Genomic DNA, 10,726 nt, shown 5'->3' on the forward strand with positions numbered 1-10,726 from the left:
CGCCCCAGATAATAGTAAACAGGCTAGGGAGTTGCTCTACCGATTAGTAGTGGTCGAAGTTTTCTAGCCATTTCTTCCAAATCCACTTGCACTAGGTCTGTGCCAGAGAACAGGCCGGGAAAACGATGGTAATGATGATAACAGCAGCCTACATTTGACTACATACTATGTACTGTTCCAAGTGTTTTAAATACAAACATTCTATGAAGTCGATACTATGATTACCAACTATTTTGTGCTGTGATTCCATTTTCAGTACTGTGTCCGTCTTAAGGAATCATCCCTCTTAGGGATCAATCGAGGGTATTTGGGGAGGATAGCATACAAACTGAAAGGGGACGTGCATTACTACTCAGTCTCCAAGCTCTGAAAGTCTGAATCAGGAACTGCACCTAAGAACCTGTAAAGCTCCAAGTAGGCTCAGACCCTGAAACTTCCGCCTCCTTCTTTCCAGTACTCCCCCCACCTCACCCCTCAGTGTAAACCCCTTTCTGATCTGGACGCTCAACCAGTGGTAAGTATATTTTCCAGGCACGCCCCCACCCGCAACCCCCACAACCTTTCAGCACCTACCTCTTAAATCATCGGTGCATGTGGTTCAGCGTCTCTGTCCGCAGCGCTTCTGAGCTCGGCCTCCTCCTGCTACAGCGTCGCGGCTCCTTTCCCGATGCCATGGTGACGCGGAGGCGGGCTCTGGCCCGGACCCGCCCACCCCCAGCCGGCGCGAGCCAGTCCCTGACAACCCGGGCCCCGCCCCTTCCTTGGCCGGCTCCGCCTCCTAACAGCCCAGGCCCCCGCCCCGCAGGCCTTGACCCCGCCCCCTGCCTCCCTGACCCGCCTCCTGTGGGCCGAGCCCACCCCGCCCCCCTGAGTGCCAAGACTGGACCAGGGAGCTCCGCCTTCTGTAGATGGAATCCCGCCTCCTGGGCGTCCAACCCGCACTGCCGCTGGGCCCCAGCCGAAGCCGGAGGGGTCTGGCGCGAAGTGTCTGGATCTACCCGCTGTCCTCAGGCTGAGCGAGACCTGCTTTGCTTACGTAGAGCCTGCAGACCCCCACCCCAGAAAACGCACCAGGCATGTTCCTTATGCCATTTATTGATCCTAGCAGCTCCGCGCCTGCGAGAGCCAACAGTCCAGCCAAGGGGAGTTTCCGGGCCACGCAGTGCTGTCAGTGACTTGAAGTACTGGTAACCCGTGGTCAGAGATCGCTTCCTCCACGCCTCAGCCCTTGCCCTCGTTTGTTTAGGTTCTGGGACCCTTGACCCAACCACCGAGGGAATTGCCCAAGCTGGCTCTGGGGGCTGTGTGCAAGAACTCAGAATGCTTTTCCAGAGCACGTCTTCTCCTTCAGCTTTGGAGTTTAAGGTGTGTAAAAGAGACACCATTAAATTAAATGCTGGGGTAACCTGTCCTATCAGCACTTTCCTTGAAAGCAGGGGCGAAGTAGGGGTCGAAAAACTTCCTGCACGCTCATCCTAGCCCCCTTCATTTTGTAGAACTCCATCCACCCGTAGCTAACCCAAATATGACTCCAAGCTAATGGTGGCCAGTAACAGATAGGCCTCGGGGAGGGGGGTTAAGACTGGGGGCACTCACAAGGGCTCCGGGGTTCTTTAGAACGCGGCACCATCTCTGGGTGCCAGCCAGTTCCCCAGTGCAGATCCTCCCCCAGGGAGGAGTGGTAAAATGAAGGAAACGAGTCTGTCCTCCCCAGCGCTCACACCAGGGTCCCGTTCTTGCTGTCATAGCGGGGTGTGGCCTGGGGGAAGCGAAGGGTTGCGTACTGCGTAGCATTTTCTAACTGCTTGTGCTTCACGTCCAGAGCAGAGCGAGGCCGGGTAGAGCTGCACACTTGAATGTCTGCATAATGTAAGCTGCTCTCCTCCCGCCTGAGGCCTTGACTCCTCTCCTGAGACGTGGGCTTCTCTAACACCTGTTCATAAATATGTCCTCTTGTATCACGGGCCTGCAAGAAATGGACAGCAGTAAGGGAGATTCTTGGCTTGCTTTTGTCCCTCACCCACAAAGCAGGGTCGGCGATTCTGATGTCCCTTCGCTTTGCTGCTTTGTGGGGCAGAACCAGCAAGTTCTGGTTCAAGATAACTGAGATGTGTGGCAGGGAGAAAAAGCGGAGTCCTCAGATCCCATGTCAGAGCCGCCCCCTGGGAGGGACGGAAGACTGTCATTACCTTTACACCATTCTGTGGCTGCGGCTGCGGCTGTGGCTGCGGCTGTGGCTGCGGCTGCGGCTGCTTCAGCGTCCGTCTTGCTTGGCTTCCTGAGAAGAAGAAATCCAACTTAAGTTCATTCTCTCTTTCCTGTCCCTACTGAGGTTGCCTTCTTCGAATCTCTGTTAAACTATTATGGTGGGCTTTTAACTAATCTCCCTGCCTCTGCTCTCACCTCTTTCACTGCTGCCTTTCCCACATCCAAACTCCTTTCATGCTTGGCCCATCATATCTTCCATCCTTATTTTTCACTGGCCCCTAAAACAGGCAGCAAATACATGTTGAGAGCCCATTATATGCCAGGCTGTGTGCCACACTCTGGGGATAGAAGGATGAGCAGACTATTTTCTCTGCCTCAGGGAGCTTACAGTCTACTAGGGGAGACAAATATGTATACTGACTGTTACAGTGCAGTGTGGTAAGTGCTCAGCCACACCGAACAATCAGCCACTTTCAATCAACTCAGCCTCTTCTTTCCTGTTTTCCTTCCTTCCTTCCTTCCTTCCTTCCTTCCTTCCTTCCTTCCTTCCCTTTTTTTCCTTTCTTTCTCCTTTCTTTCCTTTCTTCCTCCTTCTTCCTTCCCTTCCCTTCCCCTTCCCTTCCCTTCCCCTTCCCTTTTCCCTTCTCTTTCCCCTTTCCTTTCCCCTTCCCTTCCCTTCCTCTGCATGAGATAATTCCACTGCCTACCCTTTCCTCTCTGCTCCTCTTCCAGCTTGGGAACTTGCTATTAATCCTTCAACGTTGGTGTTTTCTCCCATTCTCCCATGATATGAGTGTGAACCTATTATAGTACTAGCAGACTGCATTGCATTTACTTGTTTCTGTGTAAACAAGTCTCTCAAACTTGATTTTGAGCTCTTTGAGGACCGACTGAGACAGTGCATCCTTCTTGTGCCTCGCTACCTCCTTGGGACCCAGCAGAGTGCCTCACACACACTGTCAGTGCTTAGTTAATTTTTGCTGGGCGAATGAAAGAATGAGCCACCAACCTTGCCACTCTAAGATAATGGAAATGATCAGACCCAGAGTTTCAGAGCTGGTCTCGAACCCCAGAAGATTTTCTCTGGTGTACTATCTCCCTTTAACCCTTCCAAGGCTACTCCTCTTTTTCATCATTATGCCCTTTCCAAAGACACTGGTTCTAGCATCTTCTCTTCTCCAATTCGACCACTAAAAGCCCCCGCCCCCAACACCCAATTACCCGGTATCTTTTTCCTCTGGGAAGTTGGTGGGCAGCTCCTGTGAAAAGAAATACAGATCACCCATATGTAAGAGTCTTGGCCTCAATCTTTCCACCTTCATCATTTGTTCTGTGGCCTTCTTAACATTCTAGAATGACCTTCTCTCACTTCCCTCTAACAAAGATTCACCTTAAGTCAGTCTGAAAGCATTTAGCAAGGGTACCACATCTCTCCCACAAGGATGGTTCTGGAAGGTGGAGTGGTACAACTGACATAACCAAACCCAAAATACAGCCTAAGGCAACCAGGCACAACATGCCAGGGATATAGCTGGGTTGAGGGCTATTCTGGGATTGTCTAACAGGCTAATCCCAGCAGAGGGTAAGGGAAACCTGCCAATAATGGGATATTCCTGGATTCAGAGACCCTCTTGCTGCCACTTTAGTGCTTTTTTTTTTTTTTTTCAGGGTCTCTGCTAACATGGGGTTCTCACTCTGGGAGTCACAGAAGCTGCCACAACCAGGCTAACAAGTTAGGACACCTCAAAGCCCTTTTCTAACAGGTGATCTCCCTCCCTGCTTCCCTGTCCTTGTTTTTAATTAACAGAGAAAGTGAGAGATATTTAACCTTTAACATGCACAGCACAGGGAGGTCTGAATTTGGTGAGTGACTCAGCTACCTTGTCCTTGCGGCAGGACAGACTCATTTTGGAGCCCCTGGGGTCCCCGGTGGAGCCAGTGTGTCTATGTGATTGTCAACTGTTTGATGGCCAGAGAAAAACACTTGTCTGAGGAAATAGGCTGAATAGTTTGGGACTTACTCTGGATGCTTTTTCTTGCTAGTACATTTCCAAACTCTCACCAGAGCCAACCCTATTTGTGTGACTTCTGTCTCCATAAGGAAATTTCCTCCTTTTGCTAACTAAAAAGAAAGAGAGAGAGGGAAGGAAACTTCCAGATCATGTTCATTTTACTACTGTGGAAGAATCATGATTTTCCCACACATATTTGACAGAGGTTTGTGTTTTGGTTTGACTTTTGGTTTTAATGCGGCTTGCTGAGTTGACAGCAGATAGAATCACCATCTGAAGTTTACAGGTGGTTCAGAAGAAAAGCTTTGAAACCACTTCTAGGTCTTTCTACTTCTGCCACTTCAGCTCTTCCTTTTTTTTAACCTCTGTCTAGTCATAGCCTTATCCTAGCCTCTAATTCTTTGTCCCTTGTCACTACTGTTCTCCTATTTACTTCTATTTAAATGGATAAACAGAACATAAATTCTAAAGCAACAGATTTGGGTGACCCAATTTTAGTGAATGGAGCCTGTTCCCAAGTTGGATACTATGCAATGCCTGGACACAACCTAAATGGAATATTCTGTTAGACTCAGAGTTGATAGGATTTTACTTTTAGCTCAGAATTCAGGAAACTAAATGGGCACTCTCCTATATTGGCAGTATGAATAAGAATTGGTTCAATTTTCCTGGAATGCAATTGACAAGAAGTATAAGGAGGCTTAAACATAAAGTGCATACCCTCTGATGTAGCAATTCCATATCCTAAAAATAAGCAGGCACAAATATGGATGCTCATTGTAGCATTATTTACAACTGCAAAAAATAGGAACTATCCTATATGTTCAACTTTGGGAACTGACTAAATAAATAGCATCACCAATAAATGGACCACTATACATCCATTTAAGAAACATGTTGGAAGAACATCTAAGAGAATGGAAAATCTTACTCTTTAAGTTAATAAAAAGATAATAAGGCATGTTTTGGGATACAAGCTAGGCACACAGGCATTTCAAAAGGATTACATGGAGGTGACTTTCCGAGTCATTGGCCGTGCGGGTTGGGGCGGCCTGAGCCGGGGGTTCTGTGCCGAGATGCTTCAGAGCCTCGTTAAAAATGTTTGGATCCCTGTGAAGGTCTACTGTACCCGAGTTTACCAGGAGATTTGGGTAGGAACGGGGTTGATGGGCTTCACCGTTTATAAAATCAGGACTGCTGATAAAAGAAGGAAAGCTTTGAAAGCTTTGAGTCTTGCACCTGCTCATGGTCACCGTTAATCAGCTTTATTTGGAGTACACATCAGATGGCACGTCAGTCTGGCTGAAAATCTCCGCAAACTCTGTTAGGTGGGAACATGGAGCATCGCTGTATGCTTGTAGACGTGTTGTCTCCTTTGTGGCATGAATAAATGTAACTATGCAGTATACCAAAAATAAAAGGGGGATTACGTGGAAATAGACTAAAATGTTCCTGTCATTTATGGTTGCTATAAATATATTTAGAATATTTACGGTTGCTTCTTATTTTCTGCTTTTTGGGATTTCCCAAATTTTCTACAGTGAATGTGTGTTACTTTTGTAATCAGAAAATAATAATAATGATATTTTAAAATAAAAATCTTTTTAATTGTCATACTGTCTTGAAGTCTCTGTAAGTTTGAGATAATGAGAAACAAAAGAGAACAATACCCAGTCCTATTAATACGTTAAATTTTTTTAAAGATTTCATTCATTTGAGAGAGAGGGGGAGTGACTGGGATGGGTAGAGGGAGAGAGAATCTTAAGCAGACTTTGTGCTGAGCACGGAGCCCAATGCAGGGCTCAATCCCATCACCCTGAGATCATGACCTGAGTGGAAACCAAGAGTCAGACACTTATCTGACTGAACCACCGAGGCACCCCTGGTCCTACTAATATTTTAAGAGGAAAAAATATGTTTTGGTTGGAGTATCTGGGGTAGTGTTTCTAGCCAGGCTCTCGAGTCAGACCGATGGTTATCAGACTAGCTGTGTGACCTTCAGCAAGTTTTTAGCCTAATCAAGCTTTCATTTTCTTATTAATAAAATGAAGATAATAATGGAGCCTAAACCCCATGCACTATTGGAGGAATTATATAAAAAAATAAATGTAAAATACTCAGTTAGGTGCCTGACATATAATGAACATAAGTAAAAGCCAACTGCTATGATTACTACCATCAGAGGAAGAACTAACCAAAAATGAAGACTATGGGGGCGCCTGGGTGGCACAGCGGTTAAGCGTCTGCCTTCGGCTCAGGGCGTGATCCCGGCGTTATGGGATCGAGCCCCACATCAGGCTCCTCCGCTATGAGCCTGCTTCTTCCTCTCCCACTCCACCTGCTTGTGTTCCCTCTCTCGCTGGCTGTCTCTGTCTCTGTCTCTGTCAAATAAATAAATAAAATCTTTAAAAAAAAAAATGAAGACTATGAAAACTTGGAACAAAGGAAGTAAAAGAAACTCTGACACCTTTTCTCTAGAAATTCTTGGATGTCGGGGCGCCTGGGCGGCTCAGTTGGAGAAGCATCCAACTCTTGATTTCGTGATGATCTCAGGGTCGTGAAGTCGAGCCCCCAGTCGGGCTCCCCATTCAGTGCAGAGTCTGCTTTTCCTCTGCCCCTCCCCCTGATTGCACTCTCTCTCTTAAATAAATAAATAAATAAATAAATAAATAAATAAATAAATCTTTGAGAAAAAAAATTCTTGCAGATGTCCCTAAATGTCCTATGTCTGTGGGACATCTCAGAGTTTAAAAAGTGCTTCCCCCACCCATTCCTAATAACGTTCTGAGAAACTCATTACTGTTTCCATTTTACAGATGGGCCAACCAAGGCCCTAGAACTCTTTCTACTCAAGAAGGCAGGAGCTGAATTTCCCATTATCACTATGTCCTTTGCATCTGTCATTATACCTAGTACATATAGGCATTCAATAAAATATTTGTTTAGTACATGAATGAGTAGTAAGAACAGGACTGGAATCCAATGTACCGATTCCAAATCACATGTGCTTTTCAATGTACCTTATCTATTTCTCTGAATATAATGATGATTTTTTTCACGAGCAAGACATCCTCAAGACTGACCAGGCATGGAAGGTATAGCTAAGAAAACACTGAATAAGATTAAACCAGGTCTGGGGGTTTAGAATGGTTCTCCTCTGGGAAAGAACAGTAAAAACACTACAGATAATTTATTGTGAGGCTTTCACATATTCTCTGCTCTTCAAACCTACGATCTAAACAACACAGGTCATATTATCTATATTTATATGACTGGAAAAAAGCAAAGTTACAGGACTTGCCTAAGGCCACACAGCAAGTAAGTGTGAAGTTCTATTCAAATAGTCCATGGATACTCTCCATCTCCCCACTTCTGCCTTTTTAAATAACATTTCTCCAAAGTTGATTTGCTTGATTGGGGAGGCAGTATTTTGTAGTGGTTGAAAGTATGGGCTCTGAAGTCAGACAGGCCTGGATTGGAATGTTGGTTTATTTGCTCACTAGCCATGTGACCTGGGACAAGCTAACTTCTCTGAGCCACCTCCCTCATAGCATTGTTGGGAAGAGAGTGCTTGAAAAGTGCCTGGAGCATAGTAAGCTCTCAAAGGTTAGTATTATGATTATCATCTGGGGAAGAAGGGAAGGGAGCGAAAGGAAAGGAGAGGAAGGCAAAGAGAAACCATGCCAATTCACCATTCCAGTGCCGCTCTGGCCCCCCGACAGTCAGCAGGCTTGTCTGTGTTTTCTGAGGCTTTTTGAAAGGAGTGAACACAGAAAGAGGTAATGCTCTGGTGATGGCACCCGGAGATGAGCCAGGCAGAGGGAGGTGGCAGAGGGAGGTTGGTAGACAACTATCTGCAGGCTTTCTCTTATTCTCTGGGTCTCCATGTCCACCAACAGAGACGTTACCCTCCACCCTCTGCCCCTACTCACCAGCTTCCCCCGCAGCACGGCCGGTTTCCCATGGTGCTCTGTCTCCGAGGGAGCCCAGCTGTTTTTCTACATACAGAGGCTGGTGCATTTCCTGGTTCCTGGTTTAGCCGGGGAGTCTCTGTCAGTGTCAGATTTCAACCTAGCAGGTTGGACTTTGGAAGCCACCTGCTGGAGTGATTCCCAGGTGACTGCTCCCAGCCAAGGGGGAGAGGAACACACATGGTCTCCAGGTGAGAGCTATCTCTCCTTCGGGATTTGGAGCTGCTTTGATGAAGCCATGAACTTTGAGCTTCAAGCTTCAGTGAAAAGAAACGTGAGACAGAAAAGGGCTCTGGGTTTCCTTAGGAAGTGTTTCTCTACTACCTCTCACTTTCATTGAAATACATCCTCTATAATGGAGGTAAGAGTCTTACCTTATGTTTCCCCAGCACTACTCAGGTTTAATGGAGTTTCATTTGCAAGGTAACCAGTATCAGTTTCTTATTATCCCCATCCAGAATCTGGGTTTGAATATGGGAGTCTCTTGGAAACCTAAATTTAGGGAAATGGATTCCTTTTATAGTTGCCCTTGCTTTTGGAATTAATGTGGGCAAATCACTTTTTTCTACGAGGGTGAAGGAGAGGACTCAACTCATTGCCTAATCCCCTTTCTCGTCAAAAATCATATGGTTCCACGATTGGAATGGCCTCAGCATTTCCTGACCACTTACTTCCTCATGCCCAGTACAGAGCTACGGAAGCTCCACGTCCACCCCAACTCAGCTTCTCCTTCCAACGACCCAACATCAGACTCATTCCACTCTCTCCAGTGAGCAAGCTGCAGTTGGGCAAAGTCCTCCGTAGAAACTATGGGCTCTGGGAGAATTTGTGAAACCCGCAAGGCTTGTCTTCAGGGCTCACACGGGGAGTTTTCACTAAGTCCTCGCTATTGTTATTACTTCTTGTCCTCAGCTACTTGTCGGATGGCAAAGCGTCTCACTTTATTATCTTGTGCTGGATCATTGCACTAGCCTCTTCACGGCTATGCTTCTCCCCAGCAAGTCCTTCTGTTATCCTACCATTAACTGTATTCTTTTCATCCTGATACCCAAATCTCTTAGCCTGGAAATCAAAGCCCTCCACAATCTGGTCCCCTTTCAGCCACTTTTTCTAATTTAAAGGAACATTTTAAAGAAAAACACCAAAGAGATTTTTATGACCAGAAACTCTAAAGGAACCAACAGTGTATTGTGCTACCCAGAAAGCCTGATATACCTTAAGCAGCATTAATGGAATTCGAGAGCGATAAACACAGGTATTGATGATTCCACTGAAGTCTCTAACAGTCAGCCCGTGATTGGAATAATAATTTTGGGTCTACATGTAGAATTTCGAGTTACATTGTCAAAAGGTGGTGTGTTCAAGAGAAAGTTATCTAGGTGATAAATGGTTTGGAAAGTTCTAGGCTGGCTTAGTCAGAGAAGCATGCAACTCTTGACCTTGGGGTCATGAGTTTGAGCCCCACATTGGGTGTAGAGATTACGTAAATAAATAAATAAACTTTTTAAAAAGTCCTATAAGATATGGTTAAAAGAATTAGGTATGTTTACTTGGGAAAGAGAAGCTTTAAGAGGATGGGATGGTTATTTTAAAATATCTGAAAGGGACTCCCAAGTGAAAGAAGGATTGCATTTATTTTCTGGACATAACGAGACCAATGAGCAGAAGTTACTGAAATGAAGATTTGAGGTCAATAGAAGGAAGAATTTATAAGAAATACATCCAAAAAGTTCTGATGAAGAATTGCCAAAAAAACCCTTATGAAGTTCTAAGTTTTCTGTCACTTAAAATGTCTCAAAAGGAAGTTGACTAATAGTTGTAAAAGAATTTGAGTGGTGTGGGGATTTGGACTAAATAAGAGGTTTCAATTTTTTTCTAGCCAAGGAACACTCTCTTTGAAATAAAGCTCACATAAAAATAACAATTCCAAAATAGATCAATGGAAGTGTTCTGGTTGAAGTCCTAATAGGATCCTTTCTAGTCTCTTTTTCTTCTCAACTAGATTAAGGTTCCTGAGAGTAGACAATAAAAGAGCATGGTTTTTTAAAATTTATGTTTATAATGTATAGTGTATTACTTGGAGGTTGAGAAACATTTGTTGAATGAATGGATGAACAAACGAATATATCAATAGTTACTTCTCTGAGGCCAACTTTCATTTTTGATAAATGATCATGCTTTAACCAAGAATTGAATTCTTTGAGTGAGGGCTCTTATCTCGGGAATCCACAGATCTCTGAGGGGTATATGAATGGATCTCAAGAACCTATTCAAACTGTAAGGCAAATTTGATAGCATGTGTATTTTTTCTGGTAAGAGGATCTATTCCTTTTGCTAGATTTTTCAACTGGGTCTGTAACCTAAAAAAAATTCAGAATCAACCACTTTAATGGAAGAATTTCAGGTGTCCACCACAATCTGGTAAAATGTATATTTGGGGGCAAGGAGGTCTTTGGGACACTTCTCAAATCAAACACGTGCATGAACAACAGAGAGTAATTGAGAAGCCAGAGACCCATGCTTTCCTGAACACAC

The 10,726-nt window shown here is 45.0% G+C and overlaps 2 protein-coding genes across 2 annotated transcripts; one reads left to right on the top strand and one right to left on the bottom strand.

The window, feature by feature from the left end:
* Positions 1-1,077: 1,077 nt before the first annotated feature.
* On the bottom strand, positions 1,078-8,381 carry CUNH11orf52 (chromosome unknown C11orf52 homolog). Its single transcript, XM_008690085.2, has 4 exons — positions 8,153-8,381; positions 3,430-3,467; positions 2,190-2,278; positions 1,078-1,966 (listed from the first exon to the last, which is right to left on the bottom strand). The coding sequence occupies exons 1-4, from the start codon at positions 8,182-8,184 to the stop codon at positions 1,718-1,720; spliced, it is 408 nt and encodes a 135-aa protein (XP_008688307.1). The 5' UTR covers positions 8,185-8,381; the 3' UTR covers positions 1,078-1,717.
* LOC103662393 (ATP synthase subunit ATP5MPL, mitochondrial-like) lies at positions 4,340-5,761 on the top strand. Its single transcript, XM_040631228.1, has one exon. It carries the CDS (start codon positions 5,228-5,230, stop codon positions 5,477-5,479), a length of 252 nt encoding a protein of 83 aa, XP_040487162.1. The 5' UTR covers positions 4,340-5,227; the 3' UTR covers positions 5,480-5,761.
* Positions 8,382-10,726: the final 2,345 nt, after the last annotated feature.

The sequence above is a fragment of the Ursus maritimus genome, unplaced genomic scaffold, assembly GCF_017311325.1.
Source record: "Ursus maritimus isolate PB19 unplaced genomic scaffold, ASM1731132v1 scaffold_16, whole genome shotgun sequence".
Classification (NCBI taxonomy): domain Eukaryota; kingdom Metazoa; phylum Chordata; class Mammalia; order Carnivora; family Ursidae; genus Ursus; species Ursus maritimus.

Excerpts from the sequence above, each read along its gene's own strand:
- LOC103662393 (XM_040631228.1), top strand. The coding sequence starts at position 5,228 with ATGGAGGTGACTTTCCGAGTCATTGGCCGTGCGGGTTGGGGCGGCCTG.
- CUNH11orf52 (XM_008690085.2), bottom strand. The coding sequence starts at position 8,184 with ATGGGAAACCGGCCGTGCTGCGGGGGAAGCTG. Across the intron at positions 3,468-8,152 it reads CCGTGCTGCGGGGGAAGCTG|GAGCTGCCCACCAACTTCCC; the intron begins GTGAGTAGGGGC and ends TTCTTTTCACAG. Across the intron at positions 2,279-3,429 it reads CCAGAGGAAAAAGATACCGG|GAAGCCAAGCAAGACGGACG; the intron begins GTAATTGGGTGT and ends TCTTCTTCTCAG.